This window comes from Doryrhamphus excisus, unplaced genomic scaffold (assembly GCF_037039965.1).
Source record: "Doryrhamphus excisus strain RoL-2023G ecotype Guam unplaced genomic scaffold, RoL_Dexc_Guam_v1.1 HiC_scaffold_24, whole genome shotgun sequence".
Classification (NCBI taxonomy): domain Eukaryota; kingdom Metazoa; phylum Chordata; class Actinopteri; order Syngnathiformes; family Syngnathidae; genus Doryrhamphus; species Doryrhamphus excisus.
The window spans coordinates 5,631,161-5,651,248 of NW_027621862.1; the positions used below are offsets into that span (position 1 = coordinate 5,631,161).

The 20,088-nt window shown below is 42.1% G+C and overlaps 1 protein-coding gene across 3 annotated transcripts; it reads left to right on the plus strand.

The window, feature by feature from the left end:
* Positions 1 to 177: 177 nt before the first annotated feature.
* On the plus strand, positions 178 to 19,831 carry LOC131109558 (glucagon receptor-like). Of its 3 annotated transcripts, none has more exons than XM_078788765.1 (14): positions 178 to 346; positions 8,055 to 8,124; positions 8,213 to 8,315; positions 8,396 to 8,506; positions 9,500 to 9,621; positions 13,019 to 13,125; positions 14,436 to 14,592; positions 14,666 to 14,825; positions 15,077 to 15,137; positions 15,222 to 15,291; positions 15,391 to 15,482; positions 17,747 to 17,885; positions 17,971 to 18,012; positions 18,863 to 19,831. In XM_078788765.1, the coding sequence occupies exons 1-14, from the start codon at positions 288 to 290 to the stop codon at positions 18,932 to 18,934; spliced, it is 1,365 nt and encodes a 454-aa protein (XP_078644891.1). In that variant the 5' UTR covers positions 178 to 287; the 3' UTR covers positions 18,935 to 19,831. The 3 variants fall into 3 exon arrangements, with proteins under 3 accessions (XP_078644891.1, XP_078644892.1, XP_078644893.1); XM_078788767.1 differs by having other exon boundaries at positions 229 to 346; positions 8,051 to 8,124; XM_078788766.1 differs by lacking the exon at positions 17,971 to 18,012.
* Positions 19,832 to 20,088: the final 257 nt, after the last annotated feature.

Sequence of the window (20,088 nt, forward strand, 5' to 3'; positions counted from 1 at the left end):
TATTTTTTGAATGGATAAAAAGACACAAATTTCTCCCACATATATGAACCCCTCTCTTGCACTGGCTGTGCAAGATCATTTAAAAATGATTGAGTCCAGGGAGGGAACCTATAAGATTGTGACATCATCACCCACAGCTTCGTCAGCGTCTATGTCTGTCGAAGTGAAGCAGAACACCGGGGACGGCACAAGGAGGAGCCTCTGCATGCTGAATAAATGCAGCCACGCTGGAAAGGCATGTAAAGCTGCAAGGACAGGAGACTTCAACGCAGAAAGCCTCACTGTCCATGGCAGTCATCATTTCACGCTTTCCACAACGAATTGTTCCCTCCGGCCGCCTTGAACTGTAAGTACAATTTTGTATTATTATTTTTTTAAGATGGCAACACTTTTTCATGTTTTTTGCATCACTGTACATCATACATTTCAAAATAATGCTCATCCATTCCATGCATTTGTTTATTATACATCTAGAAAACAATATTTTTGACAAGTTTTTTCAATTTGTTGATGTATTTCACCTGTTGCTATGTGCTGCATAAGAGCAGAGTGACTGTTGAGTAGCTCATCAAAGGGTCAAACAATGCTTGCTTCAACGCTGTTTTTATAACTGTTCAAATTGGACATTATGCCTCCCTTTAATGACAAAATATTGGACACCTGCTTGACAAAGAAATGCAGACTGAAATACTTGATGCAGATGTTCTTGTCATAAATAATGTCAGATATCTTCATACTCAGGCCAAACAATCTTATTCAATGTGTTTGGGTTAAAATAAGTTGTGAAAATAAATGTTAGCAAAAAAAGAAAAAGGCTTGAAACCGCTGCTGTAGTGTACTGTATAGCTTGAATGCTGCAGTGGAAAAAGATTAATGCACAACATCATGCATGAATCATCGCCATAAGAGCACCTCTTGATCATATCTGGCTTCTTGTTTTGTTTTTTGTGTTTTTGCTTGTCGACATTTCCCTCCACCTTTTCACAACCCCTTGAGCACACTGACATATAATCGCACAGATGCAACTCTGGAACTCTCTGCCACCAGACCTCCGTAACTCTGCCACCCTTCCCATCTTCAAATCTAAACTCAAAACCCATCTGTTCAAACTTGCCTATTCCCTTTAACAGCTTCACATGGTCCCCCCCTCCCGATTTATGGTATGCTCTTATTTATTGTTTGTTGTCTTTTATCTTGTATTTTATATTGGTGTTTTTATCTCCTGTACAGCGACCTTGGGTGTCCTGAAAGGCGCTTTTAAATGAAATGTATTATTATTATTATTATTATTAGATGCGATTCAGCATCCACAGCTGTTTTTCCACAATAAATTTTCAATTTATTGATTAATTTTTTCTCTCCCAGAAAATCTGCAGTTTATCACTGAAAACACACCTCAGTTGGTAGTCATTTATGAATACGTCATTTATCCATCCATCCATCTATCCTCTTTCGCTGATCCGAGATCGTATTGCGGGGACAGCAGCCTTAGCAGAGAAGATCTGACCTCCCTCTTCCTGGCTACTTCATCCAGCTACTCCCAAAGGATCCTGAGGTTTTCCTTATTCAGTTGAAAGACATGTGTCCCGGGTCTTCCTTGAGACCTCCTACTAGTCGAACATGACCTGAACACCTCCCCAGGTAGGTGTCCTGGAGGTATCTTATCCAGACACCTGAGCCACATCATGTGGCTTCTCTCAATGTGGAGGAGCAGCGCTTTTAATCCAGGTTTCTGCCGGATGATTGCACTTCTCACCTAGTCTCTAAGCCCAGCTACCCTATGGAGAAAAGTCACTATGGTCGCTGGCACCCAGATTCTTGTTCTGTCAGTCACTAACCAAGGCTCAAGACCATAAGTGGGGGCTTCCCTCACTCGTGAACAAGCTCTCGAGGTACTTGAACTTCTCTACTTGAGGTAGGATATCATCCCCGACCCGGAAATGACACTCCAGCCTTTTCTGAGTGAGAACAATAGACTCGGACATGGAGGTGCCAATTCTCATCCCTTCACACTTGGCTGCAAACCAATCCAGTGAGTTGAAGATCATGGCCTGATGAAGCCAGCCGGACGACATCGTCTAAAAAAAAAAAAAAGTTGAGACCCAATCCAGTGGCCATCAAACCAGATCCCTACAACTCCCTGGCTTCAAAGGGCAATCCTAGTGGAGTTCCAACTTCACTGAAAAGAGTCTGACTTATTGCTGGCAATAAGGTACCCCAATACACGGTACCCCATACTCCTGGAGTACTCCCCTCCATAGTGTCCCCAGGCACTGCTTTCTTGTTGGAAGATGTGTCGGTGGGATCGAGCAGCACATCATCCCCATCATACACGATATTGACAGTGTACTTCTTCCCCCTCCTGTGATTGTGGATGATGGTTGAGGATCTCTTTGAAGCTGTCAAAGTCGTTCTCCGTGGCTTCCCCAAATTCTTCTCACACCTGAGTTTTTGTTTCGGCAACAACCAGATGTGCAAATTACTTGGCCTACCGGTACCTGTCTGAAGGAGTACTATTGTGATATTATCCAGTCCAAAATCCACTGCCAAAGGGAGGCACGAGGGTACATATTTCACGTGAAGTGTATAAATTATGTACCACTGATTTTAGCGCAGGGCTGCACGGCGGACGAGTGGTTTTCGCGCAGGCCTCATAGCTAGGAGACCCGAGTTCAATCCCACCCTCAGCCATCTCTGTCTGGAGTTTGCATGTTCTCCCCGTGCATACATGGGTTTTCTCCGGGTACTCCGGTTTCCTCCCACATTCCAAAAACATGCTAGGTTAATTGGCCACTCCAAATTGTCCAATGAATGCTATGAATGTGAGTGTGAATGGTTGTTTGTCTATATGTGCCCTGTGATTGGCTGGCCACCAGTCCAGGGTGTACCCCGCCTCTCCCCCGAAGACAGCTGGGCTAGGCTCCAGCACCCTTGTGAGGATAAGCGGCAGAAAATGAATGAATGAATGAATGATTTTAGCGCATTTACCACCCCAGCAGGGGTCCAAAAAGTCACTTCTACTGGTGTTGGGCAGAAGTATCTGGTCTCTCAGCAGCATCAGCAGGGTGCTACATTCAATTCAGTGATTGCCGGTGTCGATGTTGGGAGTTGCTTATAGAAGGTCAAGGGTCAGAAGAACCAAGAAAAGTATTTTCAAAATTGTTGTGCACATTTTCGAACCGGCCCTGGTCTGGAACTACGGGGCCTGAGCCAGGTTTTCAAATGACTTGGCCTACCGGTACCTGGCAGCTGCCTCCGGAGTCCCAGAGGCCAAAAAGGCCAGATAGGACTGCTGATGTCCACCAACATGTTCTGAGGTTATAGACCATCTTAGGACCACAGCTCTGATCAGCTGCTTTGAAAATGGAGGCATGGCGCATGGCCCACTCTGAATATCCGCTGTCTCCTTGCAAACATGGTTGAAGCTTTCCGAGAGGTGGGATTTGAAACTTTTTCAGATGAGAGACTCTGCCAGATGTTCTCAGCAGACCCTCACAATACGTTTGGGTTTGCCAGATCTGACCGGCCACCACCATTGGAGCCAACGGTTAACAACTCAGTCCCTCTCTTGAGTGTCCAAATATATGGCTGCAAGTTTGACGACATGTACATGTACTAGTGTTTTTAAAAAAATCCACAAAAGTCCAAGCATTGAGATCTGCAGTCCATAATTGCACCATAGTTGCTGTGGAACACACTGTGATGTGACTTTGAGTCTATCAGTTATCTGTTCTCGGATCATCTTACATTATTCATTAGTGGTGAGTAGCTATACATTTCTTAATTTAAAATGTGATTAAAGTGTGAGACATTTTGAAGAAAGAAGGGGAGGGGTCTGGAGTTGAATCTAATCCAATATAATCACTGTCACTGAAAATGTTATTCCAAAATTGGAGGAGAATGTCACTGTCAAGCTAGCAAGAGGGTTTGGAGGGGCAGTGTATCAAAAATACAGATTTTCACAGGCGTATGAGTTACTGGTGGATTTTTTTTTGCAAAACGTAAGCCCTGCAAAAAAGTAGGGAACTACAGTATATTTTAACAGTTTGGATATGGTGATTATGGACAATTACACACATATATATATTTAGACAACATACATACACATATACATACACATACATACACACATATATATGTGTATATATATATATATATACATATATACAATATCTTTCCATATACTTGTTTAGACACACAATTACACACACACACACATATATATACAGCATACATACACACATATATACATATACATACATACACACACACATATATGTGTGTGTGTGTGTATATATATATATATATATATATATATATATATATATATATATACATACATACATACATACATACACAACACCTCATTGCTACACATGTCTAAAAAGGAGCAGGAAGAAGCAACGCTTATTAAATCCTACCCCTTTTCCACGCCAAAGCAGTTACCAATTCAATAAGTGATTTTTTTCCACACACATAATCACAGATTCTTACATAAGACAAAACAACAAAAGAAGAGTGGGAACATCGGACACACCAGCAAAACCCCAGGACATTGCCATAGCACACCACCAACCCCGCCAGCCAACCCACCTGGCCCGACCCCCCTAGCCCCCGAGTGCACCCACCTAGTGCCCAGCACCCCCGCACACTCCGCCGCCCTCCAATATGAAGCCATTTTGGCTGGACCCACAAGTATGTGTGATCCCTGGGGGTGCCTACATTTGGATGGATTCTTTGTTCTGTCATTCAACAGACCAAATCATAGAATGAGAACCAGATTGTTCATTCCTGACAACAATGCCTCCTAATACAGACGTCCGGGCTTATCTGCAGTCCCTGTATGCCTACAAGTAAGCGTGTCTTATTACAGCGCACCTGCAAAAAGCACCCCTCCTTTACCTGCCCAGCCTTTTATACACTCAAGATTGTGTAAGGGGCTGGAGTCCTGGGCCAATCAGCTTTCGCCACTGCCCTTGCTTGAACCGCTTTCATGGTGTTTTTGCTTTCGTTTGTTCGCAGGGGCATCAAGGCATCTTTTCCTTTGTTTGCAGGGTCATCAAGGCGTCTTTTCCTTTGTTTGCAGGGTCATCAAGGCGTCTTTTCCTTTGTTTTGCAGGGTCATCAAGGCGTCTGGAACATTCTGCTTTTCCTTTCTTGCCAAGCAAGCTGTCATATGCGTACTCGATGTTTTCACCTTAACTGTCACGTTAGTCTTTTTTTTGTGTGGGTGCGTGTATAAGTATATTTTGTCTGTATTCGTGTATTCTGTATATGTGTTTGCTTTTATCTTTAGCTAGCAAAATTTAGCAAATACCTTCAGTGGTGGTTCTTTTAGAGTTGGGACACCATGGAAAGATTCCAGTCAGATAACACTAGTCTACAAGGAAAATACTTCTGGAGCAAAAGTAATCATAGTAGTAGTTTTTTTTGCGTTAGATACCACTTTTGCATTCCCATCTAGATTTCTTCCCATTGAACGATGGAGAAGTAAGTGATGAGCATGGGGAACGGCTTAATTTTACCATGAAATAATTGTGAGTACTTTCACATTCTGAAAGAAATTACGCCATGTTCTTGACTACAGCTTGCACAGCAGCTCAATTTTTATACAAATTCCACCGCCTTCAATCTTATGTTCTCTGTCGTTGACATTTACTGATTAACCATTTCTGAAGAATATGACAATGATTTCCTCGTATACTATATGTGACTCAGACTGTTCCAAAGCTGCCTTATTATTCTTGACACTTTAAAAGTAAAAGACTTGTACCCAGGGGATGAATCAAAGTACTGAAGCATGAATCGGGGAATGTGACAATGTTAAACTAGGGATTCCATCATTCATCCAAAGATTGTGGTGAGAGATGGGCTTAGTTTATATGATGGTGTTGCATAGACGACCACAAAAAGATGTTTCATTGACAGAAGTTATGGCAGGGAGACCCAGTGGATAATAGAAAGAAGTGGGCACCAAGACAGACACCTGGGGAACTCAGGATATTGTCACGAGGGGACGTGGGAAGGAGGACCCAAAGGCAGAGTTGGCAGGTACTACACGAGGGTGAAGGTCGGTACACGGTAAGTCAGTCCAATAAGGCAACGGTATCCGAGCGCGGCAGGCAGGAGGGTTGGTCGAAAAGCAGGCAAGGGTCGAAAACCAGGCGAGACGATAACAAGGAGTGCTAGGACGAGACATGAATGTACAACGAACTTGCACCAGACAGGAGGCATCAGCGGCAGTAAATAGCAAGAAGGTAATCAGGTGATGAGGGACACCTGAGCGCAATCAGGCAGGAGGCGGGGTCTTCAAGGTGAAGGCGGGGTAGGCGATGACAGGCATGACAGATATGACTGGTCAAGGGTGGCATTTGAAGCAGTGACTTATAATGGACCAAGTGCAACCACTAAAGGAGTGTGTTTGTGTTTCCCATCGATTTGTTCCACCTGTCAACGAGAATACTGTGGTGTTAAATGCAGCGCTGAGAATTGAAAGAAATCTGCTGCCAAAGGGAGCTCATTTAGGATTTTGATGGAGGCTGCTTTCATGCTCCGCAGGTAAGCTGACTGCTGCTAAAGGTTAATGTGGGGGAGGATACGTCTAGAGCTGAGATGCAGCAATTTTTCTAGAATTTTGGAAAAGGTATTTCCAAAATACTTTTGTCTGAACCAGACTTCTTGAGGGTGGAGGTTATAGACGCTTGTTTTAAGCATGTAACCACAGGAGCTTGGAGAGAAGGTAGGGGGAAAGTCACAATGGTAGGTACAAAGTTTGGATTTCGTCTGTGCAACAAATTAAGTGGAATTGGAAGTGGCTGGGAGAAAGATACTATAGAGGTGAAGTGGTCATTGTGATATTTTCCAGTCCAAAATCCTCTGCCAAAGGGATCCATTGAGGATTTGTACTAACATGCTCTGGAGGTGAGCAGATTGTTGCTATTGTGGCTCTACACTGTTCGGTATACTATGGTACGTATTTTACAAGGGTACATATTTCACATGAAGCGTATAAATTATGTACCACTGATTTTAGTGCGGGGCTGCACGGCGGGCGAGTGGTCAGCACGCAGACCTCACAGCTAGGAGACCCAAGTTCAATTCCACCCCGGCCATCTCTGTGTGGAGTTTGCATGTTCTCCCCGTGCATGGATGGATTTTCTCCGGGTACTCCGGTTTCCTCCCACATTCCAAAAACATGCTAGGTTAATTAGCGACTCCAAATTGTCCATAGCTATGAATGTGAGTGTGAATGGTTGTTTGTCTATATGTGCCCTGTGATTGGCTGGTGACCAGTCCAGGGTGTACCCCGCCTCTCGCCCGAAGACAGCTGGGATAGGCTCCAGCACCCCCGCGACCCTCGTGAGGATAAGCGGTAGAAAATGAAGGAATGAATGAATTAATTAATGATTTTAGCGCATTTACCACCCCAGCAGGGGTCCAAAAAGTCACTTCTACTGGTGTTGGGCAGAAGTATCTGGTCTCTCAGCAGCATCAGCAGGGTGCTACATTCAATTCAGTGATTGCCGGTGACGATGTTGGGAGGTGCTTGTAGAAGGTCAAGAGTCAGACGAACCAAGAAAAGTCTTTTCAAAATTGTTGTGCACATTTTAGAACCGGGCCTGGTCTGGAACTACGGGGCCTGAGCCAGGTTTTCTGAGGATCTGGGTTACAGGAACAGCGAGGGAGGGAAGGTAGGCTTTTGGTCACAGACAGGAACCTTGAAACAGAAAAGTAATTTTGCCCAGGTTGAAAACCATTCAAGCATGAGCAGACAGGAGGTCATGTCGGAATTAATAAGCCAATGAAAAAAAAAACATTTTTACTTCATTATCTACCTAATATCCATACCTAATCTGGATGAAATGCACCACTGAGTTATTAAGGCAGGGCTTTCAACATGATGATTTGTTTCAATGCTGACATAGTCATGGCGTCTGCTCCTTGACAATATATCTCTTTATTTGTGCAGATTAGCATTCATTGTTGCTAACTGAATATCCCATTTGTAAATGGTTTAACATAAAATGGTGCTTACTCTTTCTGTGTCCAGTTAGGAAGAACAGGATGGATAGAACACGAGACAAAATGGCCATTATGTTTCTGCTGCTCCTCAAGCTGCCAGCGGTTAGTTGTGCATTTGGTATATGTAATAGCTTCCTAAATACAAAATAGTAACATGCCGGAATGAACATGCAGTGTCTTTTCAAAACAGATGGAGACAACCAGTGGGAAAGTGTTAGAGGAGACTTATCACAAGTGGATCCAGTATAGAGATGACTGCATCAGGATGATTGACAATGAACCACTCCCTCAAGGTACGAAGACAAAATGTCATGACACATTTTACCATCCAAAGATACTATTTATGTATGCTTTCCTTTGTTTTCCTTTCCAGATGGTTTGTTCTGCAACAGGACATTTGACAGATACGCCTGCTGGCCAGATGCTCCTGCTGGGTCCCTAATCAACATCTCCTGTCCTTTCTACCTGCCCTGGTATGATAAAGGTACAGACGTGTAAAATATGTGTGGAAGTGTGCTACAGCCCTGGTTGTTGGCTCGATGACAAATAATCATAATAATCATTCTAATGTACAATAACATATAATATCAAGTTAATTACTAAATAAAACTAAAAAAATAATAAAAATTTTGAAGCTACGTAATGGGGAGGGAAGATGAAGGTCTTTGAAGAGTGATATTGTCAACAAGTTGTCATAATGACAGTAATCCCTCATTTATCACAGTTAATTAGTAGGATTCCTTATTCATAAATGGAATATAAAACCAGTTTACATCCTTCTAAATATGTTTTTGAACATAATTAGAGCCTTCTAGACCTGAGATAACACCCGTGTAGTGACATCAACAATGGTATTACCCAATATAGTTGACAAAATAGGCCATTTAAGACATAAATAAGACTTGTGTATCTTGCAGTAAATTTGTTCCGTACGGGACCTAAAAGAGGTGCAGACAGGAAGTGACGTCTGGGGTTCAGAGTTGAGATTTGAAAACGATTGCAAAATGTTTTTGTTTTTTTTATTCGGGATTATGGTGCCTGTTGTGAGATCATTTAAACCTGCAATAAAATCCTGTTGTTCAGGTGATCAGGTCTGATCCTTGTGGGTCTCACTGAACAAACATTGTTTTTTTTTCAGCCCTGCCAGGTAACTCATCAGTCAAAAAAAGCAATATAAATAGAAGAACACACTTATGGTCCTTTTCAATGGTGTGATTATGCAGTCAGAGCTGGTCCCTAAATATAGCAGCTCTCAGACCAGATTACATCTGCCAGGCATTCATTAAATGGTGCTTGCAGATGGTGTAGCAATACTACATAGTAAGATGTAGTTGCACAAAATACTTGTATTTTCATTATCAGACATCCTACCTGATACAGTAAAGCAATGGTAGGCTTCCCTGACATGACAGAAGAATCAATAATTGCCCCTCACCAAAATGCTAATAACAATAATAATCTTTAATTTTTGGCCCAGTGTCTCGTGGTGTTGTGCGTCAACGCTGCGGCTCAGATGGCCTTTGGGAGCTAGAGGATAACGGGCACGTGTGGCGGGACAAGAGTGAGTGCGAAGAGGAAAAAGAGGTGACATCTCAGGAGGTATGTGACCGTCACCCAATTGATCCACAGCTCAGACTTGACTTCATGCTACAATGAACAGAGACAACTCACAATTAGAGGTAGAAGGGTCAGTAGTCCACCAGATGCTGCTGCTCCAATATTACATTTTCTACGGAGCAATGGCTCAACTTTCACAGTGTGTGAAGATTATATGTGTTGTTATGGTTGTGGTCCATATTAAGGTAACATGCAGCATTCAAATATGGAGTTGGATGTATATATATATATATATATGTGTGTGTATATATGTATATGTGTGTATATGTATATATATATATAATAATATATATAAAATATATATACACACACATTATCAAGCAAGTACATGTGTGCTGTAAAGACACTTAGCACAGGAGAAACCTGTCACGTTTTCTCAGTAAAATGTGTCTTTTGTGTTACTCTCTATGAAAGTGTACTGTGCACTGCAGTAAAAAGCTGCTGGTGGCAAAATTACTGTCATTTTCCCGGTAAATCACAATACAAGCAATACCATTGCAGACTCACCTGAATTCAGTATCAGTATATAATATATGTCACGCTCCAACGTGACACATATTGGTTTGTATTCATTATTCCATGGTGTTGTGTTTGCCTCTTATGTTGATCTTTCGGCTGCAGACACCAGAGCTGTTTCTTATTAGCGCCTTTTGTTATCCCCTCAGCTTCAGGTAGCCTTTGCTGGATTGTTCCCTTTCACTGCCCCTGCTAACCGCATGTTAGTTTGCTGCTGTTTGACTCACCTCTGTTTAGTGGTCTTTGTCTGCCGTCCTGCACCCTGGAAGCCTGTCAAGCTCATTGGTAGTATCCTCTATTTATGTCCTGGTTTTGCATTGTCGCTATTAAAACTGTTCGAACTGTCCTTGTGTCTGCATCCTGGGGTCCAGGGGGGGTATTTTGTCCCATTGTGTGGATTTGTTGCATCTTTCAGCTAAAATGAAAGGAAAGGTATACAAAACTGTGGTGAGAACAGCGATGTTGTTTGGTCTAGAGACGGGGCCACTGAGGAAAAGACAGGAAGCAGAAGTGGAGGTAGCAGAGATTAGGATGCTGAGGTTCTCATTGGGCGTGACCAGGATGGATGGGATCAGGAACAAGTACATCAGAGGGAACATTACATGTTTAGAGGCCTTGGAGAAAAAGTCAGAAAGGCCAGACTGAGATGGTTGGGACATGTCTAGAGGAGAGATCGTGAATATATGGTAGAAGGATGCTGCATTTAGAGCTGCCAGGTAGGAGACCAAAGAGGAGGTTTATGGATGTAGTGATAATAGATAGATAATAGAGTACCAGAGATTATGCAAACTCCGCGCAGAGTCTGAACTGAGATTCAAACTCATAACCACCTGGCTGCGAGGCAACCATTCAAACCAGCTGCCCCATCCTGCTGCTCTCTGTATGCTATCATTATTTTGCATTATCTCTTGGGCTGTCAAAATATCACCCAGCGTGAAATACGCAGAGAGCCCCTCTGAACTTGTACAGTATTCTACAGTAACTATGTACAGTACTCTTGTACAGTTTTCTACAGTTTGGTGGTTCAGCAGCTCAGAATGGTGGGAAAAAAAACTAGAACTTGAAAAAAAACTGTGGGGTAGACAAGAAATGCATTAAAACAAACTTTGGTGTGGAAACCATCATCATGTGCAATGTCACACAACAGTGTGTCCAAGTGTCTAACATAGGGGCGCGGGTCAATTTAATAAATAAGGCATACCTTGTTGGCACAGCCAATCGAACCAATTGTTTTATGTACTACAGTATTTGACTCCATTCTGAATTTCATTAATAGCATATTTGGGAAATGTTGGTCATTAGCAAATTTTTCCAGGACAAACATTTCAGTGTCCAGCTTTATGGTAATCACTATCAGATCGTCTCACTTTCGCAAAGCATTAAACATTCAGAGTCCAAAGACCAGCAGAGTGACAGGCGAGGTAAAGGGATGAAATAAGGATGCCGGAGTAGGAATTAAAAACTCTATTTTCTTCTGAGATGTGGGGAATATATTAATGGTTGGCTCACCGCTGGGTGAAAAGACATCTCTGTCACATCTAGATGAACACAGGCAGGTAAACACTGGCTTCAAAACACTGGCTTCAGAACTCAGAGGGGTTGCCGACCCCTGGCCTATACGGTAAGATGTTGTGAAGCTGTCAATTTTACCAACTTGTTTTGATTCCTGAGGTGATAAGACAGCATACTTTTGTTTCTAAATACGGGATCTCAGGTGATAGTTGTTGTGGGAAACTTGTAAGAATATAAGCCAATGATAAAGTCGCCAAGTATGGAGGGAGGACCAACCTATCAATTTGTAAAGGTCACAGTGGTTGAAAAATGGATGGCTGAATGATAGAGAACATCCAGTCCTTTAAGGGCATTTCATAGATGACATCTCCATAATCAAACATAATAGGAGCTATGGTCATCGTCACCAGGGTATGTTTGGAAGAGCGAGTGAAAGAGGCCTTATTACGATAAAGGAACCCCAACCTGGCCTTAACTTTGGCCTGCAGACTAGTAGTGATGTGGAACTTGAAAGAAAGTGAGTGCTATGTGCATAACAGTTCTGCTGTTATTTGGTCAAGGCCACTTTGTTTACTGCCAATTGCTCAATGGCTTGATACATTTCATTAGGTCTAATAACACCACCATTATTTCAGTAAACATCAGCACCCATAATCCCATAATAGAATTTACATGTTTTTTCTGTTCTCACTCTGGACCATGCCTAGCTTTTCCGAAGAGAACTCAGCTTTTTAAAGCTACTTTGGCCTGTATTTGGCCTGAAATTATTTTACTTTTACTTTATTTTACTTTTGCTGCCCTTATTTAGAGAGCATGCATCATAAATAAATCATTGTTTTTGGTTGTTACAGTGCATGTAGCCACACAAAATACCATCAAGAGGTATGTCAAATGCATCAATGCACCCGCTCCTAGTCTGCATCTAGTCTGCTCCCAGATTGAGGCTCCAGATTCCTGTAACACACTCCCCACGCCTCAGTCGTGCTAGGTGGCACAACGATTCTGCTTCGGTGTTGTCGTCAGTCGACATACGTATTACTCACATCGAGGATCACCAAATGTGCAGCTGTGATTCAGAATGAGACAGGAGCGGGGGATAAGTGATATAAACTGTTTACTCTCCACTGAACAGCAAGCAATAATCACTTAGTAACAGTTGCTAACAACAATCACATGACCCAGAAACTGAAGTGACACAAAGCAAATTAATAAAAACTTGGCAAATACTGTACTTTTTGGGGGGCTGGTCAACACATAGATTAATACGGACAAGTTATTATCATCATCATCCTAGCTGTCATTTTTAACTCTGAGACCTCTTCATCACATGATTTGTCTGTATGTCTTTCAGATGTGGTTCAAAAAAATGATGGTGAGCTTCAGGACGTTATACACCGTTGGCTATTCCCTTTCTCTCTTCACCCTCGTCACCGCTCTCATCATTCTGCTGAGCATTCGGTAAATCTGATTTTTGTTGTCATATTGATACAATATCTCCAGTAGGGTCCCTTTTAAATGGATAAGTCTGAAACGGCAACAGCAGATTTGCTGAAGCTGAATTCAAAAATTAGGTTCCTAAAATAGCCCGCAATAAGTAGCTAACCTTATATGTTTACAATTATTATATAGTGTATTGAGGCGCTGAAGAACTGGAGTCTGAGGCGGGGTGTTGGAACTCTGGAGCAAACTTTTTTTTGTAGAACATGAACTCACACTCCTCACTCCATGAGACACAACAGCACTCTGAGACAACAGAACCCCCCGGTCACACTCACCTCTCCAGGTGGCAAGTACTCCCCCATCAATGGTTCCGGGGTGAATTATGTACCCACAACCTAGCACTACAGTATGTTTAAAGGCAGTAAAACACTCACTGTACACTTTATAGAGTTCTCTCACATTTCTCTCTTGTTTAACTGTCAGTTCACATTTCGTTTGAATTTTGGCCACAAAGAAGAATATGAAAAAAACAATGATCACAAAGAGAAAACACCATCGGTGGAGGGAGATTGAGTGACAATGGTCTACAGCCAATCAGAACGCAAAACACAATCGCCAATCAGTACTGTTGTGGCTAGCTACACATAGAGATGAACTGGACATGACTGGACATGTCTTCAACTCTCACATGAGTGTACAATACCCTCTACTGGTAGCAGTAGTAAATACAGACAAATGGCTCTAATACACCACAAGGAAGCACACAATGCACGTTCATGTAATGCACCTGCAAAGTAGCAAATCTTCAAAAGGTGAACTGCAATGTCATGAAGGAACTCTGTATAATCATCCCTTGCCATATTTCAAAAATATGTTAATTAATAAATCATTCTGTTTTGTGTGTTGAATACACCTGGATAAAGAAATTGTAAATGATAAATAACCAAGGGGGGCTGCATGGCGGTCGTGTGGTTAGCCCGCAGACCTCACAGCAGGTTCAATTCCACCCTTGGCCATATCTGTGTGGAGTTTGCATGTTCTCCCCGTGCATGCAGGGGTTTTCTCCAGGTACTCCAGTTTCCTCCCACATTCCACAAACATGCTAGGTTAATTGGCCACTCCAAATTGTCCATAGGTATGAATGTGAGTGTGAATGGTTGTTTGTCTATATGAGCCCTGTGACTGGCTGGCCACCAGTCCAGGATGTACCCCACCTCTTACCCGAAGCACCCCCCCCCCTCGTAGAAAATGAATGAATGAATGAATGAATGAATGAAATGACCAAGTGGCAAAATGGAGCTCATTTACATTGTTCTGTTTTCCTCAAGGAAACTGCATTGCACACGGAACTACATCCATGCAAACCTCTTCCTGTCTTTCATCCTGCGAGCCGTGTCTGTCATTATCAAAGACACCATGCTGGAACGCCATTGGGGACGAGACATTATGAAACCCACGGACGTGAGCGAGATGCTCAGCCATCAGGTGCTACTGTTGAAGAATTCTAAGTACGGTTTAGAGTACATGTTCTGTAATAAGTGGTGTTGTATGTCCACAGGCTGCTATCGGCTGCAGGATCGCGCAGGTGTTGATGCAGTACTGTGTGCTCGCCAACCACTACTGGTTCTTTGGAGAGGCCATTTACTTGTACTCCGTTCTTATTGCCTCGGTGCTCATCGACAGCAATAAATACCTGCCGTACATCTGCCTTGGCTGGGGTAAGCAATGAGTTTTACCCAGAGTGATTACTTTGAACCGTGGGCCAATCCTGCCTGCTTTTCCTTTAAAATTAAACTCCATTGTGATCCAGACAGGTCAAAAATTATCTCCTGAGTCACACTATGTACAACAATGATTGAGATTTTTGCAAAAAGGATACCATGGAAACAAATCAATCATATCCATTTGTTACTCCAGTCAATCCACTTTTGATGAATATGCGGTGCAAAATTCATTGTTTTTGTCGTAGGAACCCCACTTCTCTTTGTGATTCCTTGGATGGTGATGAAGCTACTGAAAGAAAACAAAGAGTACGTGTGCCCAGTATGCTTTATAATGAAATGGTTTGATGACTTTTTGGGACTGGGAAGGAATGAGTTGTCTTCTCTTCACAGGTGTTGGGCTGTCAATGAGAACATGAACTACTGGTGGATCATTCGTTCGCCCATTCTTTTTGCTTCCCTTGTAAGTATGCAAATAGTGTTTGTTTCGTTGGATGTCATTATTTGGCATTTGTGTAAGCCGAAGCCTAATTAATGTCTTTCCGCACCATCTGTTCAACAGATCAACTTTCTGATTTTCCTGAAAATTCTCAAGGTTATTTTGTCCAAACTGCGAGCCAACAACCAGAGTGAATACCCTGGTTACAAAGTGCGGCAAGTTACTTTTGTTTAACTTCCAAAACAACGTTGGGAAGTCTTTTTCAGATTTTAGTCACATAACATGTATGGAAAAAATGTCATGCGACGAATGTTATTATATATTTTGAGCATTTGTGGCCTAGTTTTTTTCTCTGTTCCTTGTTTTGAAATATGCATGGCTGTATCAAATCCTCTACAGGTCGTATATGTCCTATATGCTGCAGGTTTCCCATTATGGAATTCTGTACACAAGTACATATACATTTATTCATATACACTAGTCATTTACAACTAGTCAACTAAATCATTACCATTCATTCATTCATTTTCTACCACTTATCCTCACGAGGGTCGCGGGAGCCCATCCCAGCTGTCTTCGGGCGAGAGGCAGGGTACACCCTGGACTGGTCGCCAGCCAATCACAGGGCACATATGAAGAGCTTGCAACCAAAAGGCGCTAAATCCATTTTGACTGATTTCGAGAAAATCAATGATTTTTAATTACACACATATCAATCTATTTGGTCATCAAGTCTATAAATGAAATGAAAGAGCTATCAATATAGGTCATAAAAATGTATGCTATAAAAATCCTGCACACACCATGTATTTTATATATTTTTTTTTTTTTTTTTCGGATTTAGCGCCTTTTGGCTGAAATGATGGATTTAGCGCCTTTTGGCTGAAATAAATTTGAAGCCACCTTTAACTTCTTCAGTGGCATTGTTGTAAAAGAATGTAAGGTGCTTTAATGTGCTATGCTAATAAAATAATTACAACACAGAAGTCATTCTCAACATACAATACACCCCCCACCCACACACACACATGCACTCGTTCACCTTCACACACTACAGAAACAAAATGTTAACCTACCACTAGTACACTGTTACTGATAAAATTTGGTTAAGATATTATAGCACACATTAACATCATCCACATTCCATGATGATCAGCTTTAACACAACTCAACATACCCAATTATACAAGACATGTCATACATTGCAGGTGCATTCAACCTGTAGGCTGCAGTAGAGCAACACATGAAAAATAACAATTTGCAGACAATAATAAAAATTTTATTAAAAGCAGTGCTCATATTTGACTGCACCATGAAGGTGACAGTGACAAAAATCATCTCATTACAAACTCTTTACATTGTATGTTTTTTAGAACAAGTACAATAGTTTGTCATGAAAGTTGGAGGTGTCAAGGTAGAGACGTGCCTTTTATGGCGTAAAAAAAACTTTCATGTTACAGAATACTGTAAAAACACAATTGGGTGTTCTCCTGAATTGCATAACATACTGTATCATAGGTGTACTTAATGTACACAAACAAAACAGGATGCGCACAGATACTGGCTTTCTGTATGTGCAGTGCCAATTGTATTCTTCTCTCTGATTGGTCAGATTATCAATAGATGGGAAACTTGGGCCAATCAGAATAAAGAATAAAGAAAGGGATTTAGCTCCTTTTGGTTGAAATCTGAAATGGAAATAGCGCCTTTTGGTTGAAAGCATAAATTTCACATCACTTTTTTTCATATTTTTTTAAATGATTTCAAGACCAAAATATGTGATTTGGATACACATGACAGAGGTCTATCAAACTCATGAAAAACATGCAACTTAGTGAAAATTGGATTTAGCGCCTTTTGGTTGCAAGCTCTTCATATAGACAAACAACCATTCACACTCACAACCTTCTACAAGCAACTCCCAACATCAACACCGGCAATCACTGAATTGAATGTAGCACCCTGCTGATGCTGCTGAGAGACCAGACACTTCTGCCCAACACCAGTAGAAGTGACTTTTTGGACCCCTGCTGGGGTGGTAAATGCGCTAAAATCATTCATTCATTCATTCATTTTCTGCCGCTTATCCTCACAAAGGTCGCAGGGGTGCTGGAGCCTATCCCAGCTGTCGGGGTACACCCTGGACTAGTGGCCAGCCAATCACAGGGCACATATAGACAAACAACCATTCACACTCACATTCATAGCTATGGACAATTTGGAGTCGCCAATTAACCTAGCATGGTTTTGGAATGTGGGAGGAAGTCGGAGTACCCGGAGAAAACCAATGCATGCACGGGGAGAAAAAGGCAAACTCCACACAGAGATGGCCGAGGTTCTCCTAGCTGTGAGGTCTGTGCACTAACCACTTGCCAACTCACTTGCAGCCCTCATTACCATTCATTACCATTCCTATAAACATTAAAGAATCAAAATGTTTGTGTAATTAACCTCGCTGTTGGTGAATGTGTCCTTCTAGGCTCGCCAAAGCAACCCTGACCCTCATTCCTCTGTTTGGGATCCATGAGATCATTTTCATCTTTGCAACAGATGAGCAAACATCTGGCTTTCTGCGCTATTTTAAAATCTTCTTCACACTTTCTCTCAATTCATTCCAGGTAGGTAGAATTGTATCACTAGGCTCTTGGGCTTCGTGTTGTCATCGAATGTAATATTTTTATTCAGCTGAAGTCATCTTTACAGGGTTTTCTGGTGGCTGTTCTCTACTGTTATTCAAATAAAGAGGTAGGTTGTTTTATACATTTTATATGTAGTACATATGGTGTGTGTATTGTTTGTCTATATGTGCCCTGCGATTGGCTGGCAACCAGTCCAGGGTGTACCCCGCCTCTCACCCAAAGTCAGCTGGAATAGGCTCCAGCATACGCGCGGCCCCAGTGAGGATAAGCATAGAAAATGGATGGATGGTGGTTCTTGGAATTATATTTCATTCAGTCATTCATTTTCTATCGCTTATCCTCACCAGGTTTGCGGGGGTGCTGGAGCCTATCCCAGCTGTCTGCAGGCAAGAGGCGGGGTACACCCTGGACTGGTGGCCAGCCAATCACAGGGCACACATAGACAAACAACCATTCACACTCACATTCATACCTATGGACAATTTGGAGTCGCCAATTAACCTAGCATGTTTTTGGAATGTGGGAGGAAACCGGAGTACCCGGAGAAAACCCATGCATGCATGGGGAGAACATGCAAACTCCACACAGAGATGGTCGAGGGTGGGCTTGAACTCGGGTCTCCTAGCTGTGAGGTCTGCGCACTAACCACACGATCACCGTGCAGCACAATTATATTTCTATATATGATTGGGGTTTTATGATTCCGATACCAATCTTCTGTAAATGAGATATTACAGAATTCCAGGGGCGACTGGCCAAAAATGTAATTATTGTTCCTTAATGTTAATGGTAATGTTCCTTCACAACAACACAAACACATTGTAGTATAATGACACCAATAGACTGGTAAAAAGTCTCATTTGAGGCCTTGTTTATTGATGAGGACAGAATTATATTTATTATTTTTATTTATGAAATATATTTCTAATTGCAATTATTTCTGTTGTCTCCTCCAGGTGAGGACAGAGCTGAAAAGGAAACTGCGTACCTGGCGGTTAGAAGCTGAGATTGTTTGCTGTGGACAGTGACTAGCCGGGCTTGACACCCGCATAGACACTTTTTCTACTGCCACGGTGCCAGACTGCAACAGATCGTCTGTCAGCACAATGAGAGTGATGGCCAATGCCTCGCCCACTCTGAACAGCCCTTTCATTTTAAGGCATCAGATTAAACCAACCAACCAGCAACCAGAATCCCCACTGCTGCATTGTCCCGCTGTGCTAAATGGTGACAGCATCCTGCAGCATCCAGACGAAGATGAGGCTGTATTGGCGTCATCTGTACCCATGCAGGTGTCCTTCATTATTCATCTTCAAGAGCCTGTGGAGTTACTTCCACATGTTGCAGATCAAGAGTCAGACTGATGGGTGGATTTATTGTTCAAGTCAAAACCAATGTGGGATTTTTGTACAATTGTGGCATTGTGTCGTCTCTGTGAATACACAAGCGCTATAATTCATGAACTGAGCTCGTATGGTTGTTGTGTAAACTAGTTAATTACCTCCGACAAGCACATGAGCAGTGCAGAGGTTTTGTTTTCACTGGCATTTATCTGTTTGTTTGTATTCAAAATAACAGGAATTGACGGAAATGGGATATTGAAGAAGTGATTACATTTTGGGGCTCACCCCCAAAATAGTTCCCAATAGGTTCCCAAAAGTGGGGTACGTGTATCCCAAGGAACCATCTAAGAATCAGGTTTGTTTGTAGGTCTAAATGTAATAAGGTGCTTTTTTCCTCCCTCTCCCTTTTCTCCCGGCAGTCGCTGTTACAACATCGTATGCAGATAATATTCAAATTATAGTAAATAGCTACTTTTCATACTGAGGAGTTGGCAACAGGGCTTGACAATGGGTGTTGTAGCTCCGCCTACCCCTTCATTTCAAGTCAAGCCTGGTACCCGACCACACAGTTGTTTTAATTGTCCATGTAATAAAATGTGCACATTTCGAAAATAAATATAATTTATAATGGTGGCGGATGAGGGTTTATTTCGAGTGCATCTTAATTCTGCACTGCTGTCTTTGATCTAGAGATCAAAAATTTTTTATACAAAAAAACAATGACAAAAGTAAAAGTTAAATGTATGTTGTCATTTGGCGCACGGAAAAAATGTTATTGTAGGTCATAAATTTTCCTGTTCGATAAATTACTTGTAGAACTACATTACCCATAAGCCCCG

Bases quoted from the DNA above. Each gene is read 5' to 3' on its own strand.
- LOC131109558 (XM_078788765.1), top strand. From the start codon at position 288: ATGGCAGTCATCATTTCACGCTTTCCACAACGAATTGTTCCCTCCGGC. The intron at 9,622-13,018 runs GTATGTGACCGT...TATGTCTTTCAG, and splicing joins AAGAGGTGACATCTCAGGAG to ATGTGGTTCAAAAAAATGAT. The intron at 15,483-17,746 runs GCAAGTTACTTT...GTGTCCTTCTAG, and splicing joins TACCCTGGTTACAAAGTGCG to GCTCGCCAAAGCAACCCTGA.